At 56.7% G+C, this 27,541-nt stretch overlaps 2 protein-coding genes across 10 annotated transcripts in view; both read left to right on the top strand.

The window, feature by feature from the left end:
• Positions 1-12,616, top strand: part of TOM1L2 (target of myb1 like 2 membrane trafficking protein) — a 57,584-nt gene extending 44,968 nt beyond the window's left edge. For 4 of the 5 annotated variants that reach the window (XM_027656642.1, XM_027656643.1, XM_027656641.1 and 1 more), the window contains 3 exons: positions 4,041-4,100; positions 6,610-6,646; positions 7,225-12,616. In XM_027656642.1, coding sequence (XP_027512443.1) covers positions 4,041-4,100; positions 6,610-6,646; positions 7,225-7,373 — 246 coding nt within the window. In that variant the 3' untranslated portion in view covers positions 7,374-12,616. The remainder of the gene's footprint in view (positions 1-4,040; positions 4,101-6,609; positions 6,647-7,224) is intronic. The other variant, XM_027656644.1, reaches the window with a different exon arrangement.
• SREBF1 (sterol regulatory element binding transcription factor 1) lies at positions 168-27,360 on the top strand. Of its 5 annotated transcripts, none has more exons than XM_027656640.1 (20): positions 168-172; positions 16,905-17,005; positions 20,380-20,817; positions 20,974-21,143; positions 21,214-21,354; positions 21,433-21,651; positions 21,739-21,853; positions 21,935-22,146; positions 22,436-22,640; positions 23,121-23,305; positions 23,393-23,654; positions 23,762-23,928; positions 24,011-24,179; positions 24,259-24,367; positions 24,441-24,550; positions 24,642-24,774; positions 24,932-25,094; positions 25,334-25,519; positions 25,597-25,708; positions 26,319-27,360. In XM_027656640.1, the coding sequence occupies exons 3-20, from the start codon at positions 20,382-20,384 to the stop codon at positions 26,540-26,542; spliced, it is 3,318 nt and encodes a 1,105-aa protein (XP_027512441.1). In that variant the 5' UTR covers positions 168-172; positions 16,905-17,005; positions 20,380-20,381; the 3' UTR covers positions 26,543-27,360. The 5 variants fall into 5 exon arrangements, with proteins under 5 accessions (XP_027512441.1, XP_027512438.1, XP_027512439.1 ...); XM_027656637.1 differs by lacking the exon at positions 168-172 and having other exon boundaries at positions 16,789-17,005; positions 20,380-20,655; positions 20,686-20,817; XM_027656638.1 differs by lacking the exon at positions 168-172 and having other exon boundaries at positions 16,789-17,005; positions 20,380-20,675; positions 20,712-20,817.
• The last annotated feature ends 181 nt before the right edge of the window (positions 27,361-27,541 follow it).

Genomic DNA, 27,541 nt, shown 5'->3' with positions numbered 1-27,541 from the left:
TGTGCAATGTGTAAACACAGCTACAAGTGATCAAGTTGTTAATTTAATCCTTACATGTGAAGTCAAGCGTGTTCTAATATTGAGGGCAGGCAGCTATTTCAAGATCACAACAGCTTTAAATAGATGGTAAGGCTGTAGTAGTAAGCTGGAGTAGCCTACTAGTGTGCTCTTAGTGCTGCCACTAAGGAATGACAGACCTTTCCTTACTACTCCTAACCAACGAGGAGGAGTGAGTAGCAACTAACCAAGTACTGGTGTCAGCTTTGTTAAACATCTAGAAAGAAGTGGAATTAACTAAGCTCTTACAAGGCAGTAGTCTAGCAACAATTAGCATAAACCTTGTTAAACATTTTAAGAACATTAATGAGCTCACCTAGAGACCTGAATTGTCATTTCATACCTGCTTCTTTTCCAGTGGGATCATTTTTAATAGAAATAAAATGTGATAATAATAACCTTAAACTGTCTTTTTAAGGGTAGAATATTGGATCTTATGACTTGTGAGGAAATATATTGGCAATACTCTTTGGCTTTTGATTGCTAGTGAGAACATCAACACAATCTAACTAAGTAGGAACTTGAATTCCAGGTTCCTGTGGGTTTTGTGGGATTGAACACTCGCTTTTGTTCTCCCAGCCCTCCTTTTCCATTTCCCTTTCAGGACTGTTGGGATGATCCCATTTGTAGGATTTTCCGAAGACTAAATAAAAAAGGAATTTGGACAATCAACCCAACTTTTAATTAAAGCCAGTTACTTAAAGCACCCAAATATATGTTGTGACTTAATTTCCATTTACTTTGAGTATAGACTTTTTAAAAAAAAATTCACAATATCTTTATAAAAACAGCTCTTGCAGCCAGAACTGACTATCTGGGGAACTGTCTTGCCAAGACTGAGAGCTTCACTAGACCATGGATGTTTGCATAATCAAAGTATTAACAAGACAGTACCCCATTCCAGAGCCTTTTCCATGTAGTCTGTGGCTGCCACTGCTGTTTGTTCCCAGAAACTGTTGTCTTTTTTTAATATGTAAACCAGTTAATTTATTTCTACATCTCTCCTGTTGGGATTTAGGGATTAGTTAACAAAACTCCCCTCCACATTTTTCAGTTTAGGGCTTTTGGAAAGGGAAGACTTGCCAAATACCCAAGTGACTGGCAAAAAATGAATTTCTCTGTGTGGTTGGTTTAAAATGAAATATAAATGGTACAATGTGTAGTTAAAATCATTTAAAACTTCCAGTTGCTTTTTGAGAGTTCTCTCGCCTCTTTATTCTCGAACAAATGAAACCTGACATGTGTAACCCATGTTTTATGGGGAAAATGGGGCTCAGAGTCTGAAGAGAGCAAATGGGAAGTTTAAGCAATAGATAGAAACCCTCAGCTCTTCTGTGGGTGTGCTGGGAGACAGGGGAAGCTTTTTAAAAGGTCAGTGCTGAATAGCAAACGGCTGACACACTCAAATGTTTATCTTACAGCTTTGTCTGCTTCTCTGCAAGAAGTGTTCTTGCACTTCTGAGGGCTTTGTTTGTTTGTTATAAGTAGCTCAAGCTGAAAGTAGAATTCCTTTTTTTTCCTTTTTTTTTCTTTTTTCTTTTTTTTTTTTTAAATCTTAAAAAGCACCACAGCACAAACTGCTGTGCTGTTGAGCTGTTCTTCGAGGACTCCTGCAAACTCAAGAGTCCTGTGATTCTCGGGAATCCAATCATCTGTCATGTTGTCAGGATAACCAAGATTTGGGCTGCTGTTCCTTCTCATACAGGGACCACGCTTTTTAGAACAGCTGCTCTTATTTTCATAGAATTATAGAATCCTGGAATGCTTTGGGTGGGAAAAAAAGATCATCTCATTCCAACCCCCTGCCATGGGCAGGGACACCTTCCTCTAGCCCAGGTGGCTCCAAGCCCCGTCCAACCTGGCCTTGAACACTTCTAGGGATGGGGCAGCCACAGCTTCACCTACTGCATTCAGGTTAAGCAGCACAGGAGAGAGACAGCAGTGCAGCCCCTGCAGTGGGTTTTAGGTTGCTGCTGGCTGAATAAATTCATTACTCTATATCTCTGAAGCCAGTGTTTTAGAAAGCTGTTAAACTAACAAGGCAATTCTACAAGATGCAACTTGTCCTTGGGAAGGAGTGTGTTGGAAGATGTCACAGAGCCCTCCTCTTGTGAGTGGCTGTCTGGGCCAGCTCACAGCAGCCCCACCACACTGCAATAGATGATCCAGCAAATTTATCCTAAAACTGGCCCATTCCAAAGGAAACTGCAGGAACTTATTTTCTGTTTGGGATCTTTGTATATTGACTGAAAGCAAAATGACACCTTGTACCTCTGACCCTTCTTGGATCTGTCACGTGCACTTTGTCCAGGAACCTGCTGAGTCAGTGCCTGTCTTGGTGGGAGATGCTTTGGGTTGAGCCCTGAATTTTCAGTGCTTTGACACAACTAACCCACCTTAGCAGACCTCACCTCAAGCAAAGGCTTAACTGACCTCAGTACAAAGGACCATTTGATTCCATAAAAAAATTCCAGAGGAGCTTTGTTAAACAGCCTCAGCCTGTGCTGCTGCCTCTGTGATCCAGCGTCTGTCTTCCTCTGCTAGAAGTGCCTGAGAAAACTGCATCTCCCAGTAAATTTATCTGCCTTTTTCAGCTCTTTTATGGAATCACAGAATCATTAAGGTTGGAAAAGACCGCCAAGATCATCAAGTCCAGCCATTAACCCAGCACTGGCAAACCCACCACTAAACATGTCCCCACCCACTACATCTACATGTTTTTTGATCACTTCCAGGGAGGGTGATTCCTCTGAGGGGTTTCTGGCAAAGCTGTGGAGAACCCCTGACACCTTTTCTGCCTAGGAAATCCTCTCCAGCAGCGCCAGGTCTCCTGCCTGCCAGCCCCAGTGCTTGGCCGCCGTCCTCTGGCCTGGAACCTGCGTGTCTGACATTGTTTTCCAAGTATTTTTCAGGTTGTCCTTATGAGATCTATTGTGGTGTTTTCCTGTTTACCTCTTCAGGCCTCTGTTGTATTTAAGCAGTGTAGCTAAGTCAGGAAATTCTACACCTAATACCCAGTGATTTCCCTTCGCTGACCCAGTTGCCTCTAGCACTGTGGGAAATCACTGCACTTCAGCTGCCTCTACTCTGTCTGTAGCAATCACACCAGTGACATGAGTGGTTCCACTGCAGGGGCTGAGGCAAACCTTCCATGCCTGGATGTTAAACTACCCCTGGAGACATACAGGCAAGCTCTGGAGAGCCCTGCTGCAGCTCTGGAGCCGAGGGCAGTGTGTGCTGCGCTCTCCTTTGTCCCATCCTCCTCCTCACCCTCACCTTTGAGACTCTGCACTTTGCACTGCCAAACCTTGGGCTCTCCTGCCTCTGCTGCCGAGGTGTAGGAATAGGGAGCTGGGACAGGTTTGCTTTAAAACGTTGTGTCAAGGCTTGCCAGGTCCCGGTGGTGTGGTGGGAGGAGGATCTGGGAGGAAGCATGACTGTACCCTGGGCTCTGACTCCTCCACCTGCGGGGAAAAACCAGATTGTTTTCATAGCAGTGTTGCCTGAAGACTTTGAGCCCCTCTTTTTGCTAACTCTTCACTGGGGCTAATACTCATTTGAAAAAAAAAATAAAATGTGTGAATTTAGCATTTCAAAACCTAACTGATATCCAGTATTCTACCCTTAAAAGCTTTTCACGATCAAGATTAGAATCATCAGTCCATCTTGATGGTTTTAATACATGGTCGAGAAGTTACCCGTCTTATGCTGGCATCGTCACGTCATCCCCCATAATCTTTCTCTTGTTTTTTTTTAGCCTTGTTGTTCATAATTTCCTTTCCAAGTTGTTTCTTTATTCGAAATGCCATTTATATTTTGTTGCCTTTTTTTTTTTCCAGCACATCTTACATCTTTGTTTTTTTTTTTTCTTCTGTTTGTTTGTTTTTAATCTTATTTCTGGCGTTTTCCATCGCTCTGTGGCCATGATTGTGGATGTGTTTTGGTTTTTGCCTGCCTTGCTGTTCTCTCGCTGCACTCCCTAGATCCCTGTTGCACAGTCCTCTGTCATGGATGACATTGAGGAGTGGCTCAGTACCGACTTGGTGAGACTCTTTATATTTTCATTTTTCACTTGTATGGGTAACTTTCAATGCATTGCTGAGTTCCTGGTACTTCTCGTAGCAGGAAGCAGTGAAACTTCCCAACCAGAGAGCTTGGTTCCCTTTGAAGAGAATATCTAAGCAGGAGGAGACAGGGTTGTGTTCAGCAACTCAATCAAAACACTTTTTTTCTGAATGGTTTTATTTTCCCCTCTCCATGTGAACATCACAGAAAAACATGTGTTCCAGAAATCATGGGGTTCTGGTCCCCAAATAGGGAAGCATTAAATATGGGCTGAAGTTTTCTCCACCAGGTTTAAAGCCCATGTTTTAAAGCTGAATTATTCAGACAGGATCTAAGTTCATGTTTATGTTGAGGCATGCTTTTAAGAGATGCTGGATCAGGGCTTAGATTCCTTTCAAATCAAGATGTCTTTGTTAAACCGGTAGGCAATCTTGACACGTTTCATAATAGTAATAATAAAAATTTATAACAGTCTCTCTTCAATGTTTATAACTTTCAGTTTCTCCTAAATGATTATTGTCTGGTAATTATTAAACAAACAAACAAACAAACAGCAGAACTAAAAGTAGCTTTTCCTACGCTCTGGAATTTCTTTTGCTGTCCCAACACACATTTGGTTTAAGCAGGGTACAACTAGTACACATTTATTCTGTTGGGTTCTTTTAATGTAAGCATCTGGCTCAAATTAACCAAGTGCATTTTGGGGGGTGGGGGGGCAGGTGGTGGGTTGTGTTCGTGTGTTCTTTTAAAGGTGATTTTAGTGAACTGAACTTGTGGTCACCATATCCCCAAGGATCATCTCCTTCCATTCTTCCAGCTTTAGACAGAACACTCCCTACTCCTCAGGGTCTCTCCCAGCCCCTTGCTGTTGCCTGCTCAGCTCCCAGCTGGGAGCTGTGGGGTTCTGGCTCTGGCAGCAGAGCTGCCAGCAGGCTCCAGCACGTCAGCCCTCCCCTCCAGCACTGGAGGAGCTGGCTGGACTGGAAGGGAGAAAATTCTCCAGCTGCCCAAAGGTGCCTGAAGTGCTTAAACAGATTCTGGGTTCAGCATTTGAGCTTGGCTGTCTCTGAAATGTCACTGGGTTCCAGCTATGGGTAGGTTTGTCAGGCCCCAGCACAGGAGTCACTTTCAAATTTAATTACAAACTGGCCTCATTTTGTTCAAGAAATACAGTAAATGTAGCATGTCCACTCTGTCTTTGGCATTTAAATTAATTTAGTGGGAGAGAAGATCTGATGGAGAGAGATGGAGGTAGCTCTGTGCATCTGTCATGCCCTGGACAGTCCTACCTAAAAGGAGCAAAGGAGAGAATTGTCCTGTAAATGCCTGAGCAAGCCTGGGGGTGTCCCTGGGTCCCCACCCCAGCTGTATGTGGGTGCAGCAGAGAGAAGCCTCTGAGAAAATTTAGACTGGATTTTTGGTTTTCACTCTGGGTCCCCCCCTCCTTTTTTTGTTCATGGTTCATTTCAGTTCTCTGCTTCCCAGCTGAGGAAGTTGCAGATTAGGTTAGACAATTGTTATTTATTTCTTTGCCCTTTTTGGGGTGCTCTGGAACAAACTCTCCCTGTGAAGCAGTGGCTGCTGTGTGAACCTATGGAAACCTCAGTGCAGTAGGAAACCAGGAGATTCTCAGGCACTCCAGTCAGTATGTCCCCACTCTCCTGGCAGAGAAGCCAGATATAGACAAATACTTTTCTTTTTCAAAGCAGGTTCAACATCAGGTTTTAAACTAGTGTTTTTATCCATCTTTAATATCCCGACAGATTGACAAGGATGCATATCACTGGACTTCTAATTTCCTTATTGGAAATTCACATGTGAAAATGCACACAGCTGGTAGAAATGCAATGACACACCCCCCCAGCATTCCCAGCCTTTGATTCTCATGGACAGACCCTAACTGCTGTTATATCCTTTATCCAGCCCACCCTGGATTTGTCTTTGTACAGCATGGATACAGGAAAGCTGCTATATTTTTGTATGGATTTTAAAATTAACTCCCACAGGAGGAATGTTGGCCCCAAATGATTCTGTAGCGCGTGTCCTTTGTCAGCTAAAAGTGCATCTTATTTGAAGAGACAGTGCAAACCACAGTCCTGACTTTCTTAAGGACTGTGTGACAGGAAAGATGCCATCTGGTACAATGTGTGTGTGACTCACACAGCTCAGTTTTGGGCCAGAATTACAGTCTGAAGGGGAAACAGTGCTGGACTGACACTCAGATCCAATGGGGAAAGCTTAGCTATCTGCCAGCAATCTTCAGAAACATCTCAGTGCTCGTCCTCCTGCTCTGCAGTGCAGTGAAGTGTCAGTCCTCACTGGCCTCCTGATGTGGGAGCTGTGTGATTTCCCCAGGTCGCCCTGCTCCGATGGTTAATATGTGGAAACGAGTGGTGGAAACTGTCCGGTTGTATTAAAGGTGGAGGGGATGACAGGGAAGGGGAATTGCTGCCTGTGTGCTCACGTGCCTTTTTGTTCCCATTGCAGAAAGGCAACGAACTGGAAGAAGGAGTGACCAGTGAAGGTAAGCAGAGATGCCTGTGGCTATGAGCCCTTCTCAGGTTAGTGCTCAGATGGAATTTGCTTTGATCCCTGCCGAGATGCTGCCTTCTCCCAGCCTGATGTTCCCCAGCAAATGCTTCCGTGCTCGGAAAGGCGGGAGGAGAGCATTTCAGAGCAAAAGGTTCATGTTTATGGTGTGGGGAGCCCTCCTGGCTGTAAGTGCTTCCCTGCCATCTTCCTTGGCTGAGCACTGTGTTTGTGCCAGCAGGAATGTGTCCCCAAGCTGCTCAGCCCTTTGGAATGATGTTTCCCTGGTTCTGTCACAGCCGGTGGCATTGTGTGGGTTTGATTCCAGCTGCTGCCTGAGCTCGGGTGTCTCCAAGGACGGCTGTACCCTTTCCCGAGGAAGTCAGGCTGTGCCAGTATGTGTGCCTGCAAACTCAGCCCTGGAAACTCATTCCAGGCACTGGAATTTAATTCCGGGACACTAGGCACTGGAATTTCAGCCCCCCACTAACCTCTGTCCCTGGGGCCCCACAGCCCCAAGTCTTACCTGTCTTCCTTCTTGTTTGTTTTTTTTTTTTTTTTTTTGCATTGCAGAGTTTGACAAATTTTTAGAAGAGCGAGCCAAAGCGGCGGAGATGGTTCCCAATCTGCCATCCCCTCCCGTGGAAGCCCCCACCCCTCCGACAAATCCCTCCGGCAGGAAAAAGCAGGAGCGCTCGGAGGACGCCCTCTTTGCACTGTGAAGGTGGCTCGGAGCCGCCCTCCCACCCCTGTGCTCCGCGGGCCAGTGTCGCTGTCAGGCCACTTTGTCCTCCCACAGTCCTTGGCTAACAACGACCCCCCTCCTCCCCATTTCATAGTTTGCTTCTCCTTCCCCCCCCCTCCCCAAACGGTCCACCCCCACAAGCTGACTCTTTCTATTTAAATCCAACACTATTCCTGCCAGACCACGATTCTCCAGCACTCGCTTAATCCCCTCCTTCCTGTCCCAGCTGCACAAAACCAGCTCTTGATGCTGAAAACCCCTTCAGAATGCACGAGTACGTCACACTGGGCTGAAACAAAAGCCCAGGGGGGAGAGAGCAGCCTTGCCCTTCAATTTATGTAGGGATCATCCTCTTCTGTAGGCAGGTCCTGCCAAGTAGACGGCTCTGTCAATCAGCATGTAATTGACTGAGCTGGAATGTTCAGGAGGAGTGTGTCTTTATTTTTAGATAAAATGTTAATGTATTGGCTTTCGTGTCGGATTCGACAGCAAGGAACAACTGTTCCCCTTTCAACATGTGCTTCACAAGTTAAAATCCTTTACTCTCCCACTCACACATCTCCCGGTACCATATGGTGGCCGCTTTTCCCCACTTTCTGTGGCGTTTCATTTCTAAATCTCACAGGGTATTTTTTGCCTTGTGTTTTATCTGGGCTTGCTCTAATTTGAAGCAGTCTGTTGGCCATGTCCAGTAGCTCTGGCAGTTGATGAGAATGGGAAATGCTGGGCTAAATGGGTGCTGTAATGCTGATGCAAGGAAGCACCTCGTTCCTTGGGAGAGCAGCTCTCACACAAGGAGTTTTCCTGGTGTGTTTGCCTTTTAAAATAGCTCAAGTTATTTTTTCTTTACCTTAGATTCCTTCTTGGGTGACTGTAGAGCTCTGCATTTGGTGTAAATAACATCCATGCAGATGGATGGGACTTGCTCATGGATGGGGTGTGAACTGAGGTTCCTGGATTCCCTGCCATGCCTGGTAGGATAGACATGCTGGTTCTTGGGGGTAGGGATGAGAAAGAGAGGCAAACTCCAGAGGCTTGTATGGAACGCTGAGGGAGATGGTTACCATGGAGGGATTAGCCATCCCAGCCTGTGCTGGAGGTGAAACTCCTCATTTCCTTCTAGTTTTGCACCTGAGAAAGTGTTGGATGACTGTGGCTGTGCCATTTATAGTTTTTGGAGAGTCCTTTGATGCCTCTACCCTTTATTAACGCCCAGCTCCTACGGGGCTGCAGTCTCTGTGCAAACAAGCATATTCCCTTGCTTGCCAGAGGCATGGCTCAGAGTGCTGCTCCTCTGGAGCTGCCAGAAGGGATTCCAGCATGTGTGCCTGCCTTGCTGGGCTGACAGGCAGAGCTGGAGCAGGCAGCTCCAGCCATCACTGCATCCCCCAGCATGTTCCTTGGGAGGAAGCCAGTGGTGCAGGATGGCAGGATCAGAGGGCTGAGCAGTGCATGGCAGGAGAATCTCCCATCCTGACAGAGAGGCACTTTATCAGCTGAACACCCATGCAGGCAGGAGGCTCCAGCCCCCTCTTCCTCAGGACGCTCCTTGGCTTAGGCGAGCAGCCCCTTCCTTCTGACCTGGCATGTCTGAGCTTCCCGGGATGCTGATGTGTGTTGAGCTCTCTTGGAAGTTGCTCTAGACTAAGTGATAGAAGCTTTTATCTCAGCATAGTGATTTCAGCCCATACCACACTCTCTGGGGACCACATGCTTTGGGAGGTTGGGACACACAAAACCTGTTACCAAATGGCCTGATGGCAGCACTGATGGTCTGTGAGAGCGGACACATTAATCTTTGAAGGGAAGTGTTAGTGCAGGATTTCCAGCCTGTCCCAGGTCAGGTGTCACTCTGTGCTCTCCCTGCTCATCGTCTCCTCTGTCCTGCCCTGCCTGCATCCTCTTCCAGGATCTCTCCATATGTAGCTGGGCCCAGGCAAGGCTGCCCTGCCACCCCTCTGCACTGATGTGGCACCTCATTGCTGCTCTGTAGGTCACTGCTCCCTGCAACCTGGCTTGCCTGGACAGGGAAAACCAGTGTAAGGATGGAGATCGCTTGGGGATCGAGCTTTCCTCCCCACTTGCTGGCCCTCTCCCCAGTTGAAGCTCTTCTGTGTGGGTCTGCAGAGGGTTTCTCCCATTCCATCTTCTCCGTGGCTGCTGGAACGTGCCAGGACAGCCTGCCTCAGCTTCATTTTGCACTGCTGCTCCCACCCACTGCCCTCGCTCTCAACACAAGGTGAGCCCAACGCTCAGGGATTAGCACTGCCAGCTCCTGCCTTGCTGCAACACGTCAGATGTGGCCACCAGCTCCCAGAAACCTGAGGAACCTTCTTCAGCAGTGCTGATTTGATTTCAGATGGTCTGGTGATCGCCTGAGCAGTCTCGCCAGCTCAGAAAGAATTGCTGGTATTCCCGTCAATGCAAAAAGTTCTGTGGGTGTTTTAAGTGTGTATTTTCTCTTCTAAATCCTTGAAACACATTGACCCTGTAAATGGCCACATCAGGTGATTCTAAGCATGTTAATCCAGCTTCCCTGCCAAGCTGGAGGAGATAATCGCATTGCTCAGGCCTGGGGACACTGTCAGATGATGCAGAGTGGCACGGATGTCACCGGCACTGTCACCGAGCCCCTGCAGCGTCCCACTGCTTTGGGACTGCTGGCCCTTCATCCTCCACCCCTAAGCCAAAAGGTGCTGGGGGCAGTGTGCTGTCAACGCTTCTTTCTGTCACACTAAACCTGTCCTGGGACCTCCAAGGTGTTGTTTTAGGGACAATCTGGTCCCTTTCTGGAAGATTCTGCAAAGCTGTTGGTGACTGTTCCCTCCAGCTGGGAGGAAAAGAGATGGACTGAGGAGCGTGGGGCTGGGGGAGATACAGAGCGTGTGTTGGCTCAGCTTGAGGGGCTGTTTTGGTGTGTGCAGCCTCAGGCACTCCATGGTCCCCGCTGACACCCCATGTTATCCACAGGAAAGCCAGGATACTGCTTGCAGGGGGTGGCAGTGCCATCAGCACAAGTGGTGGCTTTGCTGAAAGTAGGGCAGCTCCCAGGAGATGCCTGCCTTGGGAGGAAACGTACTTTTGGAAGGACCCTGGCCGAGTGTAGAGCCCAGATCCACCAGACCTGGCTCTCAGGGCTGGAAGCACTGAAGGAAGAGAACAGAGCGTGCGGCAGAACGGGTGGTTTAGCCCAAACCTTCTTTAACAAATACAAGAGTTACGCTAGAGCTTCCCAAATGTCCTGTATCAGGATCTCTCATCTTCCCTGTCCTCTTGTGGTCTGCAGAAAACCGGAGCGGTGGGAACTGTCTGAGGGAAAGGGAAGGGGTTCTTCACTTCAGGAGACCAACTTCTCAATTTATTCTTCCTTTGCTTTCACGCCAAGTGCTTCCTCTGTGCAAGTGGGCAGAGGACTCGTGTGGCTCCAATGCTTGCGAGAACAGGGATGGAGCTGCAGCCTGATCCACTTTCCATAAGAAATAACATCCCAGCGCTTTCTAGGCATATTAGGAATCACAGCTTGACACTCAATGACACTAAATTATTCTCGGGGTCCTTTGTAAGTTCTAATCATGTCCTGTTCTAGGTTAAAATATTTATTTTGTCAATATATTTTCTTTCCAGAGTGTTTTTTAACCTCTTCTGTTAACCCTTTATGTGCTGAGATGTAAGAAATGAATGGTTTCTATTTAAATATATTCTTTGGGTTTTTTTAATTGTTCTGTGTAGATTTCAGCTGCATCTTCGGCAGGTGTAATAGATAACAATGTGCTCTACAGACATTTAGGGTGTTTAGGATGTAGGTAAGGCTCATAGGAGAACTGCTCATAAAAACGTAGCACGGTGTCTCTTAAAGGGAACAGCATAAATGCAGACACTAGTCCATACTGGGACCCTCACGTAGCCTCCAGCATACCTTTTCCCTTCTGATTATCACAGCCTCCATCTCTGGGATGTGCTGATCAAACCAGCTCTGCCATTCCCAGGGCTGGTTTTGCACCTCCAAGCTGAAAGACGTACAGTGGGGATTTCTGTTTGTTTGACTTTTTTTTATGGGATACATTGGCTGGTTCCACTTTGAAATGGAGGACTCGGAGCTGGCTGTGGTGGCGAGATGTTTCCCTCCAGTGGTGGAAGAACAGATCCGGGCCATGGTTTCAGGCCCAGGGCAGGGTGATGGTCCCTCCATGAGCTGCTGAAGGAGCCCTGGCTGTTCCTGCTCCCCTAGTCCCTGCTCTCCTGCTGTCACCCACGGGGAGAGGACATGCAGCCCAGGAGAGCAAACACAGCTGCATTTCCAACACCTCATTTTGTCCAATGAGTTGTCGAGTCTCTTGTGGCTGCAGGGAGTCCTGGAGTGGGAACTGCTTGTGCTATCTTCATCCCCGTCCATCCCTGTCCAGCTCCGTCATTGTTTACCTCCTCAAGTTTAACCACAAGGCTTGCGGAGCCTCCCCTGGAAAAAAACAGCTCAGGACAGTTATTTTTATGGAAATAATGAAGCAGTGAGTGGCTTTAGAGCCATCTCGGAGGTAACCCTTCCACTGCTGGGGGCTCCCACCAGCAGAGGAGATGAGGCAGGAGTCCCCTTGCCAGGTGCCCTCACAGCACCTTCCACCCGTCCCTCCCAAACCGCAGCCTCCGGAGTGGGCTGTGCCTGTCTGCTCAGCCCCAGGCTCCCCACCCTCCTCCTCACCTGGAGAGAGCTGAGGCTGTGTATCACCAAAAGCCAACTGGCCTCGAGCAGTGCCGAGCTCTGGTGCTGGTTCTCTTTAGCCCACGGCAAACTCACTCCAAACTTCCCACCCTGCTCCGTGTTTTTATGAGTACGAGCTCCTCATTCCATACATGTTCCCATGAGCTGTTGTTAACCCTACAAACGTAACCTGTGTAATAGCTTCTCTGTATATTACAGCTGTAGGCTTTCCAGATAAAAGTGGATAATATTTATTTACTGAAGATACTGGATATTTTTTTGTTTGGGAATGGGGTAGGGGGAGAAAAGGGACATAACTGATTAAAGAAATCGACTATGTAAAGAGAAACAAAATGCACAAAAAGCAGAGAAACCCAACACTAAAACATTGCTGTATTCACGTAGAAAGTGTTTCCGTTAAGAACAAGACAACTGTATTAATCTGCCATTGTTTAACTTGCTCCAGAAATCATCTCCTTGGTTCCTGCATGTGAGATATTCCAATAAATACACTATTAGTGTGAGCTGGGGGTGCTATTGTCTGTCTCAGCTGGGGACTCGCTCAGTTCCACTACCTGGTCTGAGGATAGGGAATGAGTGAGCACAGGGGACACGTGTGGCTCTTGGGTGCCCATCAGATGTCCAATTGGGAGTCCTCAGTCTCCTCCAGATGACAGAACCTGAGAGAAGTGCTGTCCCCTGCAGATGCTCTTTGTGGGTCATGCTGTGTGTGGTGCTGCATTGCCACTGCTGGTAAATTCGTTCCCCACTAAATTCTGGCACATCTTTTGAGGCTGATAACAGGCAGGCACATGGGTGACAACCTGAGTGCGTGGTGGGACAGCTGCCCACCCTGCAGGGTTTGCCTGATGGTCCTTGGGGCACAACTGTGGATCACCAGCCTTGGTGACCTAGAAAGTGATGGGTCAGGAGCTGTTGAGCACTGCTCACGGGTGATGTTCCCAGCCCATCCAAGGGCCACTTTCCTGACTCATCAGTCAGGAATTTCTTCCAACATCCCCATTATGATGGTGGTTTTGATGGGCAGAGGATAAGGGAGAGCATCGACTTAGGAACCCTGGAGAAGTGACACTGGCCAATACCAAAACAGTTTGTCAGAGTGGTGCCCTCCATCCTGCCCGTGGAGATCCAAGCTGGTGGTTTAAAGCTGGGGAAGGGGTTGTGGAACAGCTGGAAAGATGGGTTTCCTCTCCCTGTAGCCACATTATTAGCATTAAACCGGCCCTGCCCCAGCTTGTTTACCCCGCACTGATCATGTGCCTGGTTTGCTGTTGGATACATTCAGGGTGGTTCTTGGCCTGGATAATTGGGAAAGGTGTGGAGCTGCTGCTGCCCTGAGAGGGCAGAAATTGCACAAAAAGCACCAGGTCAGAAATGTCCAGCGCTGTGCTGGGGGGCTGTGGAAGGGGGGGCTGCTGGAGCAAGGGGCTGCATCACACTGTCCTCTGCAGCACCACAGTCACACGCATGAGGCAAAGATCCCTCTAACCCCAAATTCTGCCTTCAACAGGGGCCAAAGTGGGTGCAAAGGGAAGACTGTAAGAGCAAGATAAGCATGTGGGGACCTGCTTTTCCCATGTGTGCTCCCCCCAGCCACTGGTCAGCCAGCTCCCTAAACCGAGCATGGATTCCCCAGATTTGTGAACCCTAGTGGGCTTCTCCTCTCCAAACCTGCTCCTGTAAAGACCGTGCATGGGCTGGGAGCTTCCACACATCACTGCCCTGTGCCAGCAGAGTGCACGGCACCAACCCCCACATGGGCAGAGGCCTGGGCAGGGTGAGTGTCATTGCTTTTTGGCACTGGGGAGCAGGTTTGGATCCCAGTGTGAATTGGAAATGACCACACAGGCATTTGCCTTTTCACATTTCACCTTGGGGTAAATAAATCTGGAGCGGGGGCTGCACGTGAGTGACACTAAGCCTGGCTTCTGTGTTTTCCCAAGCCATGGCTTGGGAAGGGGCAGTTGGCAAAGCAGAGTTACAGGCAGTGAATGAAAGAAGAGGCTTTAAATCTGTTTGCGACACAAATTAATGATTAACGCCGCGCTCTCCCATAACAAAACAACCGCGGAGCAAGGCGGGATGCCACAGGCTGGGAGCACGTCCTGCCGCCTTCAGCGACGGGCTCAGGTGTGCTGGCAGGTGGGAAACATCCGGGGGCTCACTTCGAGGGGGCCCACCTGGCTGAGCGAGGGTGCAGCAGGATGTGGGATGCTCCGTGCAGGGTGCCTGGGGCTGCCACATTCAGGCACAGCCCGTCCCGGAGCTGTCGCTGCCGCCGGTGCAGCTCGGGGCGATGCTCCACTGGTGAGACCTATGGAGCCGCAGGAGCCGGCCCGGCCGGCTCGGTGGCCAGAGCCCAACCATGCCGGGGCCAGTTTGTTTTCTGTCTCATCCATCCCTGCGGTTTCCTCCCAGCCTTGCGCTCAGGAAAATGTCTCAGTGACTCCGGAGCGACCACGTGGCCCGCCCGCCATCCCCGCAGGACCGACATGATGTAATCGCGGGCCCTGAGCCGTGATGTAGAATCACTCCACTCCGGGCTGCTGCGCTTATTGGCTGCGTGGCCCTGGTCCTACGGGCGGGGTTTTCCCTACCCCGCAACCCAGCGCACCCCCGGGAGCCCCGCCCCGCGTGTCATCCATCACCCCCAAACCTGGCCCACGCAGCCGCCGCGCTGCCTTCGCCGGTGCAGGCAGGATGCTGCTCTTTGCTGTGGTCCCCCCTGGAACAGGGGAAGTATCCCGTGTGGGTCCCTGGGAGGCACAGACCCTCTGGATCTGGATCGGGGAAGGGGGCCTGGCAAAATCCGGCTTCTCATGCAGTTCATGCAAAAATAAAGCCGCGTTTGTGCGTGTTATTTCCCTCCTCCAAGTTTATGTGTGTGATTTCCGTCCTCCGTGTTTATGGGTGGGATTTTCCCCCTCCATATCCCGTGGGGAAGGCTGTGCCCCTTGTGTGGTTTATTAAAGGCCTGTGACCCCTATGCTCACAGGAGGCTCCTCTAAATCCGGGGGGGGGGGGGGGGGGTGACAGCACATCCATCTCTCCAGCCTTGGAAACCTGCCTTCTCCTGCAGCACATGGACTGCTACAAGGAAAGGGAAAACCTACCACCAGAGAGACTGGCTTCTCCCTGGTGACCCCAATAAAAATGGGGGGGAAGCACATGACCCCCCTGCACACCCCGTGGCAGCTCGTGGATCTCCCAAGGGTTTTCCATAGCAGTGTTTGCCGTGCTGAGGGATGTCCGAGTGGCTGCTGGTGCCCTGCATGTGGGTGACGCTGCCCCAGCTGCCACCGAAGAGCTGAGCCAGGACTGCCTGGGCTCGGCCCCAGCTCGGCCCCAGGTCAGTGTCCTTAGAGTGAGGAGGCTGGAGTGGGGGAGAGGGTGCAGAGGGGACCTGCAGGGCTGTGCACCCCCAGCTCTGCCACCACCACATGCACACACAGGGTGCTCTGCGGGGTCCTCATGAGTCCCGTGTTGCACCGGGGTGTCCTGTGCCATGCAGGGGATCCCCATATTGCAGAGGGGTGCCTGCTGTGCTGCCAGGTGGGAGCCAGTGAGGCTGGGGGGAGGTTTTTGAGGTGCAGCTGGGTTTAATGAATTCCCAGGTAGCCTCAGATTGTGCTTGGTGGTAGGGAAGAGGAGAGGGCAAACTTCAGGGAGCTGATGTTGCAGTGCATTTTCTTTTCCTAAATGAATCCTGGCAGCAGGACAAACCATGGAGCACGGCAGGACACAGGCCCTGGCATTGCCCTGCTGTGAGTCTCCTACACTGAGACCCACCAGCCATGGCCAGCCACAGTACTGATCCCAATGACACCAGCATTTTTCCTGGATCCCACAACTGGTGGCACCTGGAAGGGTGCATGGTTCATCTGGGGCTCACAGGGCAGCATTGATGTGTCCCTAATTGAGTGTATGGGAGCTTCTCCCACCCTGGGCCATGCCATAGATGGGCAGTGGAGCTGGGACGTGCTCCAAACCCTGGACCTGGGATGGGGAAGGCAAGTGCCCCCAGCCTGGGAACCACAGGACCTTCAGGAGGTGACACGATGGCCTAAGCTCACTCCAACACACGGCCTCCATGAGGTGCTGAGGCTTCTGCAGCCATGGCCCCCACCTCCTGCACATGCCAGCTGCCCTGCTTGCTCTCTGTGCACCCTGTCTGGGGCTGAGGGGGGTTTAATGCCCAGCCCAGGTGTTTAGGACCCAGCCCAGGGATTTGGTGCCTGTCCCCAGGGATTTGGTGACTGTCTCCAGGGGTGAACTACGTCCCCAGAGCTTGGCGATGTCCCTAGGGGTCAATGACTTTTCCAGGGCTCAGTGCCTATTCCCTATTCATCTGCTCCCAGGGCTCGGTGCCTATTCCCAGGGGTCGGTGACTTTCCCAGGGCTTGGTGCCCATCCCTAGAGGTCGGTGATATTTCCAGGCGTGGTGACATCCCCACAGGGAACTCTGCCCTGCTCAGGGGCTGCAGCGCCTGCCCTGCTCCGTTGCTGATGCACCAGCTCCCTGCCCGATGCCGCGGGGGTCCCGGTGCGGCGGGGCGGTGCGGGGAGGCGGCGCGGGGCGGAACGCGGCTGCGGACCCGCCTCCCTCCATCCCCGGCGCCCTCCCCTCCCGGTGGCAGCTCCGGGCACGGTTCGCGGGAGCAACTTGGCGGCTCGTCCCCGTGGTGCCTGTGCCGGGGCCAGCGCGGCCGTGGCGGGCGGGCGGCCCCGCCGCCCCTAGAGCCGCCCGAGCCCCCCGGAGCCGCCGGGAGCCACCGGAGCCGCCGGGATGAGCGCTCTCGCCTTCGACGACGCGGGCCTGGAGGGGCTGGCACCGTCCCTCGGCCTCTCCGGGGCCAGCGACATCGACACGGCCCTGCTCAGCGACATCGACGGTGCGTCCCGGCGGGGCCGGGATGGGGCATGGCCGGGGGCACAACCGGGACCGGGCTGGGGGGTAACCGGGGCTCGGTGCACGGCCGGGGGGCTGGGCTTGGTGCAGAACTGGGGTTCGGTGCATGAGCAGGACCCGGCGGGGGCACGGCCGGGACCGGGCTGGGGGATACCCAGGCTCGGTGCATGGCCGGGGGCTGGGCACGGTGCAGTACCGGGGCTCGGTGCGCGGTCGCGACATGGCTGTGGGTACAACTGGGGCTGGGGCACAACCAGGACCAGGCTTGGGGTATAACCAGGCTTGGTGCACGGTCAGGACCGAGCTGGGGGCAGAACTGGGTCTCGGTGCGTGGCCGGGACCGCGCTGGGGGTATAACCGGGGCTGGGTGCATGGTCGGGAGCGCGCTCGGTGCATGGCCGGGGAATCCAGGCTCGGTGCACGGCCAGGGAACTTCATACCGGGACGTGGCCGGGGCGGCGGGGTCGGTACATAACCAGGACTCGGTGCACGGCCGGCGGACCGGTCTCGGTGCCGGGCCCGGCGTGGGGCGGGGGGATACCGAGCTGCTGGAGCACGGAGTCGGTGCAGGACCGGGCTGACTCCGTTACCGGGGGCCGGTCCATAGCGGGGTGCTCGGGGGGGGGGGGGGGGGCACAGGACGCCGCGCCCCCGGGGGGGGGGGCGCCGACACGGGGACCCCCCCGACGCCCCCCCCCCCTGTTCCCAGTCACAGCATCGTGTCTCCGGTGGGCCCGCCCCCCGTGACGTCACCGTCGGGGTTACTCTCGGTCGTTCCCTCCAGGGCGCCTGGGTTCCTCCAACCCATCCAACCGGCATGGGCTGGCATGTAGGGGCTCTGCTCCGGCCCTGGGGCTGGCAACCACCAGCACCCACCTCCTCTGCACTTTGGGATGGGGAAACTCTAACAGGACCCATTCCCGGAGGGGACCCACTTCCCAAAGGGACCCATTTCTCGAGGGGACCCACTTCCACCCACCGCAGTGGCACTGGGGGCTCACGTGCACTGAGTTCAGCAATTCCCTGGCTTTAGCAAAAAACTGGGGATCCCGAAAGGTCTGGGAGCCCAGCCCTCAGCGAGCCCCCCCACCTGCCTTGATGCGTGGTCCACCGGCCCTGCAGGTCCGTGCCATCCGGCACAGCCGGCGGAGCACGCGGTGAGGTGGGCACAGGGCCGGCCAAACCCTCCGACACCTGCCCCACTGCCTGATCCGTGGGGATCTCTCCTCTGGGATCTGGGATGGAGGTGGCATCCCAGGTCTGGAGGCTCATCCCAGTGGCAATCGGGGCGGATCAAAGCAGGTCCAGGTGCCACCTGCTTCTCTCGGCAAGGTTTTGGCGTGGGCAGGGAAGCAGGCGCCGTGCCAGGGCTGAGTGCTGCTATATGGGATGAGGTTTTCCCACCGTGGAGTTTTGCCACACTCCTTTGTATCGTGGCCAGCTGGGCCACCTCGGACCCCATAGTTCCCCAAAGTTGATTTGTTGTCAGTCCCTGGGTGGCCGTGGTTGTTCCTCATCCCCATCCCACCACAGGGTGATGTGGGATGTGTTCCCAGGAATGTGGGTGCCGTAAGCCTGCTGGGACCTGCCAGGATCCACAGACGTGTGGCTCTGCCCCACAGACTCCCATGGCGGGGGGTAGAGGTGGCACTGGTGGGTGCCCATGTCATGCTGATGGTGTGTGTGGCAGCAGGTGCCACGGGATAGAAATATCTGTTTGGAGCCAGGAGGCTGGGACACCCGTGCCCACCTCCAGGCTGGGCAGCAGGAAGGGGGGTCAGGAGGAAGCACCCCCTCTCTGCAGCCCCAGACTTTGCTCTGGACCACGGGGGAGCTTTGGGCACCCCTTGAGCGGGGGGGTGGGAAGGGGTGAGGCTGGGAGACCCCCTGGAAGGACACCCACCTGTGAAGAGTGGGGTGCCGAGAGCTGGATGTTTTTTTGGGGGAAATAGAGCACCCGGTCGTTGCGGGGCGACTCCTGGGCAATGAGTGAGGACGGACCCATCGGACTGGGGGTTACGGGAGGGCGATGGGGCACAGGGCGAAGGGGTTAAGGGAGTGTGACCCCGAGTAACCGCGGGCGGGTTGCGGCGGGTGCCCGGGAGTAACCCGGTGCCGGGCTCACCTTGGGCGCCGGGGGCTGTCTGGGGGCGGCCGGCGGGCGCGCAGGCGGCGATTGGCGGAGTCGCATCACCCCATCGCCGGCCGCGCTCCAGCCCTGGCGCGGGCAGCGCGGGGAGGGCGCCGGGAAGGAGGCGAGAACATGGCTTTAAAAAATCCCGGGGCCTGGTCACCACCCGGAGCGGGGCTGAGCGGGGGCCGCAGCCTCCTCCTGGGGACCCCCGTGCCCCTACCTGCATGGAGTGCACCTTCGAAGGTACCCCCGCCTCGCCAGCCGCCTCCTCCCCGCCCGGTGGGGTCACTGCCGTGGCCCCTCTGGGGGTGCTGCACCCCACGGGGGGAGGTGTTCGGGGGCTGTATGGCTCGGTGGGGGCATCCCGGGGTTGTGTGCTGTGGGGGTGCCTTGTGGGTACTATGGTGGGGGCATCCTGGGAGTCTGTGTGCCCTGGGGGTTGCACCGAGGCGTGTTGGGGTGGGGGCATCCTGGGGTCTGTGTGCCCACGAGGGGGTGCGCCGGGGGGTACCAGGGTGGGGGCGTCCCTGAGTGCTTTGGTGGGAGCATCCCAGGACACCTCGGTGGGGGTTTCTCTGGAGACCCCAGTGTGTGGACGTTCAGGGCAAAGTGTGGGTGTCGGGGCGATGTGTGGCTGTCAGGACGTGTCTGTGGAGACACCCTGGAGCGCCCAGGTCCTGATGAATGGGACAGAACCCCCCGAGGCTGTTTGAACCCCGTGCTTGCCCGTCTGCTCTCCTGAGCGTTGTTGTGATCAATCATGCCTGGCAGGGGGATCTGGCACATCCAGGGGGTGTCACCCCCTGTCACAGCCCAAGCAACCCCTCCCCTTGATACAGGGGCTGATTTGGGGGTTGTAGGTATTCCCAGTACAGGATAAATGAATGAACTGCCACAAGCACCGCTCAACCTCAGAGACAGGCTGAGATCCACCCTGGCACGCCTAGGCAGGACTGGAAAGCCCTGATTGCTGTTGGCCAGACTGCAGCACCCCCCTTGTGAGCGCCGTGCCTCAGTTTCCCCACTGGCAGGGTGGCTGGGAGGCTGTGAGGAGCAGGGCACAGCAGATTCCTGGGCTCTCAGGGAATTTTACACCTGGATTATGGGGATCCAGCCCCGAAGTGCTGAGCTGTGGGGTGGGCAATACGGGGCCAGCATGGGCTCCCCGTGGGAGGTGCAGGACAGTCTCTGACAGCACGGAGGTGTTTGTGTGTGTTTTGCAGACATGCTGCAGCTGATCAACACGCCGGACAATGACTTCTCGGGGCTGTTTGACTCGCCATTCTGTGCCCCCGACAGCGCCGTGCCCGCGGGGCTCCCCTCCACCCCGGGCACCCTCAGCTCTTACCTGGGTCCCAGCAAGCCTCCCCCCGCCACCCCCACCGGCAGCTCCTTCGCGGGGCCCCCCGGGATGGCGGCCTTCCCCCCGCAGCCCCCGGCCCCGCTCCTGCCGGCGCCATCCCTGGGTATCAAGGACGAGTCGTCGGCCGTGCCCAGCAGCCAGCCCCAGCCCCAGCCCCAGCCCCAGCCCCAGCCTCAGCCCCAGCCCCAGCCTCAGCCCCAGCCCGGTGTGATGCTGACCCCCAACTTCGTCCCCGCGTCCCCCAGCCCGTTCACTCCCCAGCCCTTGGTGGGCTACCAGAACCAGCACAGCTTCTCCGGTGAGGATTTGAGGATGCAGGGGCAGTTTGGGGCTCCCTGGGTGGGGGGGTTGTGGTGGGCGGGGTCTTGGTGGAAGGGGGATATGTCCCTGCGTGATGGGGCTGAGCGGGGTGGGGTGGTGCCGGGGGGTCTGTTAATGCTGTACTTCGTTTCAGCTGTGCAGCCCGGAGGTGCAGGGCAGACCCTGCCCAGCCCCCTGCCCACCCCACAGCCCAGTCAGCCTGTGGCACTGCCTGGGCCCGTGCAGAGCGTGGCACCCCAGCAGCTCCTCACCCCTGCTGCCCCCACCAACCAATCGATCTCTCCCCAGATCCAGCCGGTACCGGTAAGCCCTGGGCCAGGCATGGGGTATCCCAGTGACCCCCTCAGCCCTGCTGATCCCCCCTGCCCCTCAGGTTCTCCTGCAACCCCACTTCATCAAGGCTGACTCCCTGGTGCTGACGGCCGTCAAGACGGATGCTGGCAGCGCCAAGACCTCCACCATCGCCTCCCTGGCCACCAGTGCCAGCGGCTCTGCCACCCCGCTCCAGGTGCCGGTAGGTCCCCATCGCCGGGAGCCCTGAGGTGGGGGGATGCTCCAGGACCTCCACTGACCCCACCCTGCATCCCTGCAGGCGCTGGTGAGCGGAGGGACCATCCTGGCCACGGTCCCACTGGTGGTGGATGCAGATAAACTGCCCATCAACCGGCTGGCGCCCAGCGGGAAGCCGGCACTGGTGCAGAGCCGGGGGGAGAAGCGCACGGCCCACAACGCCATCGAGAAGCGGTACCGCTCCTCCATCAACGACAAGATCGTGGAGCTCAAGGACCTGGTGGTGGGCACCGAGGCCAAGGTGGGAGCTGGGGAGCGGTGGGGCAGGGGCAGGTTGTGGGGGTTCTTCGCCTGGCGTTTGGCCTGAGCCATCCATGCCCACCGGCAGCTCAACAAGTCGGCGATCCTGAGGAAGGCCATCGAGTACATCCGCTTCCTGCAGCAGAGCAACCAGAAGCTGAAGCAGGAGAACCTCGCCCTGAAGATGGCTGTGCAGAAGAACCGTGAGTGGAAGGGCAGGTCTTGGGGTAGGGGGCTGTGGTCTGTGCCACCCAGCACCCTTTAGCTTGTCGTGCTTGCCACAGAGCCCCTGAAGGACCTGGGGACCTGCTGCAGCAGGGGGGTCAAGGCGGAGGCCCCCATGGAGGTGGTGAAGGCGGAGGTGATGGAGACGCTGACGCCGCCACCCTCGGATGCGGGCTCACCATCCCACAGCAGCCCGCTCTCTCTCAGTGGGGGCAGCAGCAACAGCAGCAGCGACTCAGAGCCTGACAGCCCCCTCTGCAACCGTGGCAAGGTGAGGGAGAGCTGCTTCACACCAGGGGTGCCAAAGGCAAAGTGTGCCAGATGAGGAGAGGAGCTGAGAGCCCTGCCTTGCTCTCTGAGGCTGCTCCTCCCCTGATTTAGGGTTTTTGGGGTAATTCTGAGGTGCATGGGGCTGCACCTCATGGTCTGTACCCCAAAATCTATTCTGTGCCCCCTGTCCATACACCAGAATCCATGCCTATTTCCTTATACCATGCCTGTGCCCCATCCCCTCACATCCGTGCCCATGCCTGGGGCTCACAGCAGCTCTGCCCACTCAGGTGAAGCAGGAGCACCCGCCACCCTCGCCCAGCAGCCAGGGAATGCTGGACCGCTCTCGCATGGCTCTCTGCACCTTTGTCTTCCTCTGCCTCTCCTTCAACCCCCTGGCCTCCCTCCTCCGGGGCTCCAGCTCCCCGAGCCCTCTGGGGAGCCCGGACACTGCTGGCCCCAGCAGGAGCATCATGGCTGAGTCTGGCACTGTGGGTAAGCTCTGGTGTGGGGTGGGGGCTCTTGGTGCGGGGGACATAGGGGTGCAGGCTGTTGGGACGGGCACAGGGTGGAGGCCGTTGGAATGGAGATTGTTGGGATGGGTGTGGGTTGGGGGCTGTCAGGGTGGGTATGGACTAGAGGCTGTTGAGGTAAAGACCATCGGGGTGCAGGATGTTGGGGTGCATGTGTGGTAGGGGCTGGGATAGGTCTGAGATGGGAGATGTTTGGGGTGGAGGATGCTGGGGTAGACACGAGGCAGAGGCCACTGGGTGGAGGCTGTTGGGGTGGTCACAGGGTGAAGGCCACCAGAATGGAGAACCTGGGGTGGATGTGGGGCCATTGGGTGGAATCTTGGGTTGGACACCATTGGGTGGGGGCTCTTTAAATGGGCACAGGGTGAAAGCCACTGGGATGGAGACTGGGGTGGGCACAGGGCAGCATTTGCAGGGTGGTGCTGACCCCCTTTCTGTGCAGAGGAGCCATGGGGCTGGTCACAGTGGCTGTGGCCCACGCTGGCCTTCTGGGCACTGAACACGGCGCTGGTGCTGGGGGCGGTGGTGCGGCTCTTCGTCTGCGGGGAGCCCGTCACTCGCCCCTACTCCGAGCCCTCCATCCTCTTCTGGCGGCACCGCCGGCAGGCCGACCTTGACCTCGACCGTGTGAGTCCCACCTCGCGTGATGTCCCCTGTCCCACCCACCCTGTCCCCTCAGCCCTGCCCACACTGACACTGTCTCCGGGGCCACAGGGGGACTTCGCGCAGGGGGCCCAGCACCTGCGGACGGCGCTCGGGGCGCTGGGGCGGCCGCTGCCGGCGTCCCACGGGGACCTGGCCTGCAGCCTGCTCTGGACCCTCCTGCGCCACCTGCTCCAGCGCCTCTGGGTGGGTCGCTGGCTGGCCGCCCGTGCTGGGGGGCTGCGCCCGGACCCCCCACCCCCTGCCCATGTCCGCCAGAGTGCCCGCGATGCCGCCATGGCTTACCACCGCCTGCACCAGCTCCACCTCGCCGGTACGGCCCCGCGCCACGGGGCGGGCTGAGGGATGGGACCCCTGCACCCCACATCTCCCCTGAGCCCCCCAGCCCCATCCTTGAGCCTCCTGTCCCCATTCCCACAGGGAAGCAGGCTGGGGGGCACCTGCTGGCCATCAACCTGGCGCTGAGCGCTGTCAACCTGGCCGAGTGTGCCGGCGATGCCATCTCCGTGGCAGCACTGGCTGAGATTTACGTGGCAGCCGCCCTGCGGATCAAGGCCAGCCTGCACCGCTGCTTCCACTTCTTGGCGGTGAGTGCAGGGCAATGGGGGTCCCCTGTGTCCCCTGGGATTGGGGTCTCAGGTCCCCCCTGACCTCCTGATCTCCCCACAGCGCCCCTTCCTCTGCAGTGCCCGGCGCGTGGCCCTGTCCCACGGCGGGGCTGTGCCCCCTGCCATGCAGTGGCTCTGTCACCCCTTGGGCCACCGCTTCTTCGTTGACGGGGACTGGGCAGTCAAGGGTGTCCCCAGGGAGACCATCTACAGCTCTGCTGGCAACCCAGGTGATCTCAAACCCCCAAAGCCCCACACTCCCCATTTTGGGGTGTTGACATATCCACTGACCCCGTCTCTGTGCCGCAGTGGATCCACTGGCACAGGTGACCCAGCTCTTCCGTGAGCACCTCCTGGAGAAGGCACTGTGCTGCGTGGCCATTCCTGAGCCCGGCCGCCCCACTGCCCAGGGAGAGGGGTGAGTGCCAGGGTGGGCACCCTGCACCTCCAGCCTGGCACGGGGCCAGCCCCTCACAGCCCCTCTCCCGCAGGCGTTTCTCTGATGCCCTTGAGTACCTCCAGCTGCTCAATGGCTGCTCGGATGTCAGTGGCACACCTGGCCCCACACCTTCCATCACCTCCGGCTTGGCGGCTGTCACAGGTGAGGCTGGTGTGTCTCCCACTGGGGACATTTCATGTGGGGGGCCATGAGAGTAAGGACACCCCACTCCTGTGTCCTTCCCACTCTGCAGGCACCGACCCCGTGTCCAAGTGGTGGGCATCCTTCATTGGCATCGTTATCCACTGGCTTCAGGGAGATGAGGAGGGGGCCGAGCGCCTCTACCCACTGGTGGAGACGATGCCCCGGGCACTGCAGAGCTCTGAGTGAGTGCTGGGGCTATCAGGGATGGCCATGCCTCCTGTCCCCTTTGGATTGGCACAGCCCCTCTGAATGCACTTGGAGCGCTCAGTGTGTGTTGGAGAGGGGCACAGCCACGCCTGGCAAGGGGTCTGCAGTGACCATGTCCCCTCCCCCTCGCAGGAAGCCCCTTCCCCGAGCTGCCCTGCACTCATTCCGAGCTGTCCGCGCCTTGCTGAGCAAGCAGGACGGGAACCAGGCCACCCTGAGCCACTGTGAGAAGGCCAGTAGCTGCCTGCGGGAGAGCCTGGAGCTGGGCAGCCCCCCCAAGGGCACCATCGACAAGGTGAGCTGGGGTTTGGGGCACGAGGTGGCCGCGAGCCCCCAGCCCCGGCGGGAGGTGCCCCCGACCCTCGCGGGGGTGCATTGTAGTTGCATTGCATGTGTCAGACTGGGAGTGCAATGCCCCTGCCGTGCAGCCCGGCGGGGGTCCCGCGCAGCAGCGCCTGCCCGCAGGAACCTCCTCGGCACCCCCCCATCCCTCTGTCTGTCCCTCTGCTCACCCAGCTCCTCTCGTCCCTCCAGGCAGTCCAGCTCCTGCTCTGTGACCTGCTCCTGGTCACCCGCACCAACCTGTGGCAGCAGCAGATGGGGGCCAGCCAGCAGCGCAGCTGCCTCTACCAGGCCTCTGCCCTGGAGCTGCGCGGCTTCCAGCAGGATCTCAGCAGCCTGCGGCGCCTGGCCCAGACCCTCCGCCCCGCCATGCGCCGGGTGAGCCCCCAGCCTGTCACCTGGTGGGTCCCCTCGTACCCTGCACCCGGCTGTGCTCACTGTCCCCCCCCATCCAGGTGTTCCTGCATGAAGCCACTGCCAGGCTGATGGCCCGGGCCAGCCCCACGCGCACCCACCAGCTGCTGGACCGCAGCCTGCGCAGGAGAGGGGTGCAGGGCAGCAAAACAGGTGGGCACGGGGTGGGAGAAGGGGTGGGACACCCCACTCCTCACCCCCAGCACCCCAGAAGCCTTGGATGGTGGGAGACGGGGAGAGACACAGGGTGGGATATCCCTCTCTGCACCCAGTCATCGTGGGCAGTGGGGTACAGGATGGGACATCCCACTTCATACCTGCAGCACCCCAGCACCTTCATTGGTGGGATACAGGGTGGATACCTCATTCCCTACATGCAGCACCCCAACACCTTGGGTGGTGGGACATGGGATGACACACCCCTCTCCACATTCAGAGCACCCCAGAACCTTGGGTGGTGGGACATGGAGTGGGACATGGGATGGCACACCCCTCTCCACATTGAGAGCACCCCAGAACCTTGGGTGGTGGGACACCCCGCTCCCCACCTGCAGCACTCTCCAGCAGCCTTAGGTGGTGGGACGTGGGGTGGAACACCCCACTGGCAGCACCCTAGTGGGACACATGGCCTCCCAGCCCATCCTTTGGTGGTGTCACCCGCTCCAGGGTGGGCGAATAACCCCATCCCTGTGCCAGAGCCCCCAAGGTCTACTTGGTGGCTTCCATCCCCCTTGGTGCTGACCCCTGCTCTGTCCCCTCGCAGCTGGGGAGCCGGAGAGCCACCCCACGCCCCGGGAACATGCCGAGGCACTGCTGCTGGCCTGCTGCTACCTCCCGCCCAGCTTCCTGGCGGGCCCGGGGCAGCGCGTGGGAATGCTGGCTGAGGCTGCCCGCACGCTGGAGAAGCTGGGAGACCGCCGGACGCTGCACGACTGCCAGCAGATGATCATCAAGCTGGGCAGCGGCACCACCGTCACATCGGGATAGGTGGGGAGCTGCCAGCCCCCCCCCCGCCCCCCCCCGGGTGCGGGATGTGGGGTGGTAGGGGGCACGTGCCTCAGTTTCCCCGCAGGACACGGTGTTGGGGAGCGGATTTTGAGGTGAAGGGGTGGGTGGGGAGGGGCAGGGTGGTACCTCATGTGGGTGCGGGGGGGGTGTGTCCCAGCGTGGGGCAGTCACGCGTGGGAAACCCCGGGTGGGCTCCCTGCCCCACGGCCGTGTCTGTGTCCCCAGCCCGCGTGGGGGACGGGGCGTGGAGACCTCTAGTGACACTGTCACAGTATTGCAGGGCACGGGACGCTCGGCAGCTGCCCCTGGTGTCACCTGTACCCTCAGTGCCACCTGTACCCCCCTGTGTCCCCTGTACCTCCCAGCGCGCAGGATGGGGACCCTGCCCGGCCCACTATGGATCCCACTGCTGCAGCACCCCTTGTTTTTGGGGCTTTGCCCCCACTGTGAGGAGTAGGTTTGGCCCCATGGCAGCAGCAAAGCGACCTCTCCCCAACCGCACCAATGGTAGGCAAGAGGGGACCCCCACCACCCACCCTATCCCCACCCCTCACACTGACTAGTCGCCCCATTAGGAGCTGCCACCACCCCTGAGCATGGACAGGCTTTTGGAGAAGGGATGGCAGGGTGGCACAGGGCTCCTGGGGGGCTGGTGGGTGCCCCTGTGCCCTTGCTTCATCCCTCTTGTATATAGACCCCCCCCTTCCCTTGGCTCCCCCCGCTCCCCTTTTCCCTTTTTAAACGGTATTTTCATAGTTGGAGAGTTTTGTACAGACAATTAAAGCTGATTATTTATACCAGTGTGTGCTGGATTTGGGGGGACCTGACACTAAGATCAGAGGGCAAGGAACCCCCTACAGCTGGGGTTGCCTTGCTCCTACAGGTCTGATGGGATGGGGGGGCATGTGTGGCAGGGATGGGGACGCTGGGTGTGAAGGGACCCCAAACACCCCCTCCTTAACCCATGATGTCCTGGGG

Source organism: Corapipo altera, unplaced genomic scaffold (genome assembly GCF_003945725.1).
Source record: "Corapipo altera isolate COAL_440 unplaced genomic scaffold, ASM394572v1 104, whole genome shotgun sequence".
Taxonomy (NCBI): Eukaryota; Metazoa; Chordata; class Aves; order Passeriformes; family Pipridae; genus Corapipo; species Corapipo altera.
Note: the sequence above shows the minus strand (reverse complement) of the source record. Positions and strands in the feature narration are given on the sequence as shown.

Excerpts from the sequence above, each read along its gene's own strand:
- SREBF1 (XM_027656636.1), top strand. The coding sequence starts at position 16,900 with ATGAGCGCTCTCGCCTTCGACGACGCGGGCCTGGAGGGGCTGGCACCG. Across the intron at positions 24,180-24,258 it reads CAGCTCTGCTGGCAACCCAG|TGGATCCACTGGCACAGGTG; the intron begins GTGATCTCAAAC and ends TCTGTGCCGCAG. Across the intron at positions 25,709-26,318 it reads GGTGCAGGGCAGCAAAACAG|CTGGGGAGCCGGAGAGCCAC; the intron begins GTGGGCACGGGG and ends GTCCCCTCGCAG.